General features: G+C 57.0%; 1 protein-coding gene across 1 annotated transcript; it reads right to left on the bottom strand.

Annotated features, from left to right (window-relative positions):
- Positions 1-461: 461 nt before the first annotated feature.
- On the bottom strand, positions 462-3018 carry PRF1 (perforin 1; the record flags this gene model as incomplete). Its single annotated transcript, XM_079792924.1, has 2 exons — positions 462-1590; positions 2480-3018. The coding sequence occupies 2 exons, from the start codon at positions 3016-3018 to the stop codon at positions 462-464; spliced, it is 1668 nt and encodes a 555-aa protein (XP_079649050.1).
- Positions 3019-6442: the final 3424 nt, after the last annotated feature.

Below are 6442 nucleotides of genomic sequence, written 5' to 3'. Positions count from 1 at the left end.
AGGTTGTATACACATGGGACAGGTCAAGAGAGCCCTGGTTTGCCTGAGAGGCAAAGAAGACAGAACACAGAGGCGCTGGGAGAGAAGGGCGAGATCTAAAGTGATGAAAAACCACCGCGTTAGAAAGGGAAGCCCTTTGAGGACACCAAGCAGCCTGGTGGGAGTGGCCTCCTGGCCCTCTGCCCAGCTCCTGGCCTCCCTGCGGCCTGCGTAGCGACCGGCGGCCACGGCGCCCAGCAGCAGCTGGTTTCCTGGGCTCCAGAATATTGGGGAGCCAAGGCAGTTTGGACGGGGAGACTCAGGGCTGCCTATAAATCCAGCCACCTCACTGAGAAAAAAAAAAAGGGGGGGGGGAGCCCATTTTCTCTCTGTCTAATGGGGATATGAAGATAGATAGCCCCTGGCTTCCTCTGTGAGAACCCCTTCAGTCCGGGCATATAGGCCCTGTCAGGCCCCCGTCGTCACCACACTGCTCCACTTCGGTTTCCCGGAGGCTCCCCCAGAAGCCCTTGGGGTGCGTACTGCAGGCACGTTGGCCCTGTCAGGTGAGGCAAGCATGTGGCGTTGTACCAGAACTTCAGGTGACCGTGATGCAGGTTACACTCCACCCTGTGTCGGCCCGACTGTGGAGTCCGGTCACAGGTGCCAAGGAGATCATCGTCCCAGCCATAGTCTTGGTCCCAGACCTGCACCCTCAGGGGGCCCCCTGAGACCAGGACCAGGTCCCCGAAGTCCAGCCGTGTCATCCACTGGGGGTTGTTATTGTTCCACACCGTGCCTGTCCTCAGCTCCTGGCCCCCAAAGAAGACCTTCAGGTAGGCGTCCGTGGCGGTAGATATGTCTCCCCACAGACCTGTCGCCTGGAAGTCCATCACCTCTAAGTGGGCCAGGCCCCTCTGCCGGGGACAGCAGTCCTGGTTGGTGACCGCTGTGCCGTGGCACACACACTGGCAGGGGTCACGGGGGCTCTTCTGCTGGCCCGGGGGGCAGGGCCGGCTGCAGTTCTTCCAGCGGGCTTGGTCCATCACGTACTTGCTCACGGCCTGCCTCAGCGCCTCCCGCCGTGGGTCCTGCTTCTGCAGAAGCAAGTGCAGCGGCACCAGGGTGTAGTCCACCAGGCCGGGTCTGTCCATCAGGGAGCTCACCCAGGCTGAGAACTGCTCGGGCCCCACGTGTTTCCCAAACAGCAGGTCCGGCACGGCGGTGTGGTGGCCGCCTACCACTTTGGAATAGCGTTCCTGGTAGGCCTCGTGGAAGGAGGCTGTTATCTTGTGCTGCTTCTTCTTCTCCTCACAGGCCTTGAATTCCGACGAGGATCTGTCGCGGCTGCCTATGCTGACCTCGGCCTCCACGGCCAGGCAGGCCCCCACCTCGTCGGCCGTGAGCCCGCCCAGGGCCAGCTCGCAGGTGCGCAGGGCGGTGAGGGCAAAGATCCTGCCGCCCAGCTCCACGGAGTGGGTGAAGTGGGTACCATAGTTGGAGATGAGCCTTCTGTAGTCGGGCTCGGTGGAGGCATTGAAGTGGGGGGGCAGGTCCCTGACGGCTCTCTTGAACTCGGGGTGGAGTGGCGGAGAGTGCACCAGGTGAAAACTGGGGGGCGGGGGGGAGGGGAAGGGAAAGACATCACGTGGGCCCAGCAGAGGGTGGTCTGTCCTGGATTCCGTAACTCCCTCAAATGCCCAAGGTCACATATAAATGGCAGAGCTGGGACCCGAACCCAGGAAACCCACCCTGTCTATGCCTCCTCAAGGACCTAGCTACTTTGTCGAGGCATTTTCACTTTTCCTTTTCAAAATAAAATTTTTCTTTCCCTTTTATTTTCTAATGATAAAAGTGATGATGCTGCAGCGAGGGTATTCCTCTAGCTTTGGACCCTAGTCCTGTGGTCTTCGTCTGTCTGTCCCATGGTTTGGGCCCCATATGCCTGGGCTGCCGATGACTCTGGCCATGCAGGCAGGAGGTGCCCTGACTCAGGCAAGGGAAAGGTGGCCTTCCAGGGTGAGGAATCAGGGCAGGTGACTTGGGGTTGCCCATTGAGACCATGCATTTCTGAGGGGTGGGACCTAGGTCCCTGAGGGCTGGTGCTCAGCACCGGAGCCCTAATCCCCAGAACGGAGCTTGGCAACGCGGGCATGAAAAGTGTCTGAATGGATGAAGGAGGCTCAGTGATGGGAGGGACCCAGCCAGGTCTCTTGCCCGCAGAAGGCTGGCAATGCCCAGGAAAGAGGGGTTGGGCACTCAGTAGGCCTGAAGGCACTCTGTTGGGGCTCTCAGCACAGCCTTGCCTGCTTCCTCTCCACTGTCCCCTCCCGTGGCTCTTCCAGGTCAGGGCCACCGGGTGCTGGACCACCTGGTGTGTGAGGACCGGGCTGTGGTTTCCTCCTGGTGGGAGCAGACTGTGCCATGCCAGGGCTCCCAGACCACCCAGAATTCCCCAGAACGTTTCCAAACCCCCTCTGTCATCACCCCCAGCGCTCACCTGTAGAAGCGACACTCCACTGTGTCGGTGCTGAAGCTGTACTGGTCCTGGAGGGTTTTATCAGCCGCAAAATTGGCCTCTTTGGAGTGTGAGCCGGCCACTGACACACGAGCACTGGTGCTGGGCTTGGGGTTTACCTCCAGCCCTGCCCGCCAGTCATTACGGATGCTGGAAGCTGCATCCTTGGCCACGGTCTCTGTGGAGCTGGCCTTGGCCCTGACCAGATGGCGCTGGCAGCCTGAGCCCTGGGCCCGCCAGTCGGTGAGCGCCAGGGGCAGGTGCTGGAGGGCACGCCCTTTTAGGGTGTTGTGGCAGAGGGTGCAGGTGCCATCGGGCCGTAGGAAGCTCCCTGTGTCCACCGGGAAGGAGCCTGAGCGCCTGAGACTGGTCACATCCACGCCCTCCCCCGCCAGCTCGGAGCCAGGCACCGCCTTGTGAACTCTCTGGCACTCGGATCTCGCAGCCGTGTAGCAGCGGGCAGGGGCAGGCGTGGGCAGCAGCAGGAGCAGGATGCCCAAGAGGAGCACACCGGTGGCCATGGAGCTGTGGAGACAGAGGTTGTCTGAACTCCGGGAAGCTAGGGGCAGAGGTAAGGAGAATGGCTGACCCCGCCCCTCACCCGGATGATCAGGGCACATAGAATGGGGAGGGAATGAGGTATCTCTCAAGTCATCGAATGTCAGAGCCGGAATGGCCTACAAACCTGGTCACCACATTGTACAGATGGGCCTAGAGCAGAGAGGGACTTGCCCAGGTCACAGCCAGAGGAGCCCCTTGCTAAGATTCCCACTATTTAAGGCCTTTTGGGGATCCAGATGGGTGGCTCTGTCCTCACAGTGGCTGCTGGTGGGGAGGGGGCTCTGTGTGCACAGGAGGGGAGTGAGCGTAGCGGTAGCAGATTTGGGAAGGGACCTGGGGACTCTGGAGAAGACTGGATTCTGGAGAGGCGCCATTTGGGCCCTGGAACAAGCCATGTGCTCCAGGGCCCATTCCACCTCTCATTCTCTCTCTTTCCCCCTAAGCCTTTCATGGAAATGGAGAAGAAATGAGGTGCATCGCGTTATTCTCCCCATTCTCCCTTTGGGGCCCTCTCCCCGAGCCTCCTGGAAGAGCATCAGCCTACCTTCTAGAATAAAAGCTCTCCGTAGGCACATGCCTTGAGATGCTGGGTGGGAGGGGCCGTCACGTTTGCTCTCCAGGCTCCCTGACACTCAGGCCTGCTTGTGCATCCCTGCCCCCCCACCCCCCAACACACGCTCCGTGGAGTTCTACCAGCTACCTTTTGCCACTATTGGACAGCGATAAGTTAGAAGGTTCTTCCTCATTTGGAGGTGGCCCTGGAGTCTCACCTGGGCCTGCTTTTGATTTGGACTCTCTCTCTACCTCTATGCAAATGAACTCCTAGGGGGCCGCTCCCCCCCCAGCACCTGCGGGGGACAGGGGTGAGTGTGGGGGGCAGCCTCTCCGAATAACCGGGACTGTGGAGAGCAGGAGCTGCCCCTGCATTCCCTCTGTGCCTGGCCCAGAGGAGTGACTTGCATGGTGGGGGTCCAGGCAACATGGCAGCCCCCAGGGTAGTAACAGAGCAAGGGAAGTCTTTCAAAGGCCCGAGGGTTATCCCATTCCGGAGGCCAGCGCAGTTCATACCCTTAATCTGAGGAGCTCAGCTCCCTCTTGGCCCCCATCCTATTGTCTCCCAGGAAGCTTGTTTCCAGCTTTCTTAGAAGCTTTCGCTGTCCACATGTGAAGGGGTCTCAGAGCTACGTATTCCAACCTCTTAATGTTATAGATGAGGAAACGGAGGCCCCGCGTCAGCGCGAGGCTGCCCAGGGGGTCCGTGACCGGCACAGCCTGGGACCCAAGTCTCTCTTCTTACAGGTCACAGCACTTCCTGCCGCATCAGGCTCTTCTTCCAAAGGAGCAGGCCCCCTCCAGGCCCCCCTGACCCCACCCAGGACTCCCAGCCTCCCGACCCCCGGCTTCCTCTGTACCTGGAGTCCTGCGTTGAGATGCTCCCACACAGACACCCTCTCTCGTCACGGGAAGCTCCTGAAGTGGCGTCAGCCCTCCCGGCAGGCTCACCCTATAGCTCATCACCAGGCCACCGCTCACATCACTTCTGCTTCCTGCCCTGCCCCTGCCCCGCCCCCAACTGTGGTCACACGTCCCCCTCGCTCTCCCCCCACCAACCAGCACCCACCCTGTCCTCACCTCCTCATCCGGCCCTGCTGACAGCCCGCAGGAAGCAAACCGTGAGGCCAGAGGCTCAGTCTCCAAGCAGAGCAGCCTGGGGCGTGGGGCCTGGGGCAACAGCGAGGCCTCTGTGGGGTGAACACAGGGGCCTGGGGACTTCCATGGTCCACTCTGGTGTCAGGGCACTCCCCTGCCTCTACCCACAGCATCGCGGGCATGAGCCCTGGGGGGGCGCTACAGAGCAGGAACTCCCAGCTGGGCCAGCCCGCTTGTGTCCTAGCTGTGTGGCCTGGCAAGTTCCTTTAGCCTCTCTGTGCCTCAGTTTCCTCAACTGAAAGTGAGAATAGCAATAGTGTAGACGGCAGAGGTTGTAAGAATTTGGGGAGTTACTACATGCGAAGTGCTTAGGACAGTGCCTGGCCCTCAGCCAGTGTTCATGTGTGACCATCCCGTCCTCCCTGAGTGGCATGTGTGTGTGTGTGTGTGTGTGTGTGTGTGTGTGTGTGTGTATGGGGGGAATAAACATTGTTCAAACCTCCTCGCCCACTTCCTGCCCACACCTATCTCCCAGCACAGCCCAGACTCTGAGCCCTAAACGTATACCGGAGGACAGGGTCTCCTGCCTGTGAGAATCACTGTGAGAATCAGCGGCCACAGTGGTCCCACCCTCCTCAGCCCTGGCCCACGGCTGCAGCCACAGGGGTGTGGGACCCCACTGGGGAGAGATATTTGGGTGGGACCAAGGTCCAGTGGTCTTCTTCAGTTTCCGTCTTCCCTGAGGTCAGGGTGGGTAAAGTTTCCATGGGTTGATTGACTCAGGGCGACTTCTGGGGGCAAAATCACACTGATCTGAAATGGGGACAGCTGGGTAAGTGGGGAACTGTTCTCTTAACTTCGCCCTCCAACCGCATCGGTGATGGGGACAGATAGCCGCAGACCCAGACCACGTGTGACACCATGCGGTGGCTCATACCTTGAGTTCATGTCCTCCTTGCGTCCCCCTGCTCTTACGGGAAGAGGGGCTCACATTGCCTTCTCGAAATTGACTCACTCCTCCCTCAACGGTCCCACTCCCTCTCCCAGAAATTGCAGCTTGTTTTCTTTTTAAGATTCCACATGTATTTGTCTTTATCTGACTTACCTCACTTAGTATAATGCCCTCAAGGTCCATCCATGTTTTCACAAATGGCAAGATTTTCTTTTTTAATGGCTGAACAATATTCCATTGTGTGTGTCTGTGTGTATATGTGTGTGTATGTGTGTGTGTGTGTGTGTGTGTGTGTGTGTGTGTGTGTATCACATTTTCTTTACCCATTCACCCATTGAGGGACACTTAGGTTGTTTTCATTTCTTGGTCGTTATAAATAATGTTGCAATTAACACGGGGGTGATTATCTTTTCAAGTTTGTATTTTCGTTTTCTTTGTATAGATACCCATAAGTGGAAATCATAAATTTCCTTATGATTTTTCTTTGACTTGTGAGGTTTTTTTTAAAGTATGCTTTTTGTATTTCTACAAAAATGGAGTTTTAAATACTTTGGTTATTGATTTTTAACATAGTTACTTTGTAGCCAGAACATATTGTCTATATGACCACCATTCTTTGATGTGTGTTGAAATTTTCTCTATGGTCTACTAAATATTCAGTTTTGTAAATGTTCCTGTATACCTGAGCAGAAAAATTTTATTCTATAATTTAAAATAGTCTTTTATTTTATAATTTGCTAAATGTTGGGTACAGGGTTCAATGTTCAAATCTATGGTCTTTT

Source organism: Cnephaeus nilssonii (genome assembly GCF_951640355.1).
Source record: "Cnephaeus nilssonii genome assembly, chromosome: 16".
Classification (NCBI taxonomy): domain Eukaryota; kingdom Metazoa; phylum Chordata; class Mammalia; order Chiroptera; family Vespertilionidae; genus Cnephaeus; species Cnephaeus nilssonii.
The sequence above is the reverse complement of the archived record's forward strand: the minus strand, read 5'-3'. Positions and strand labels throughout refer to the sequence as shown.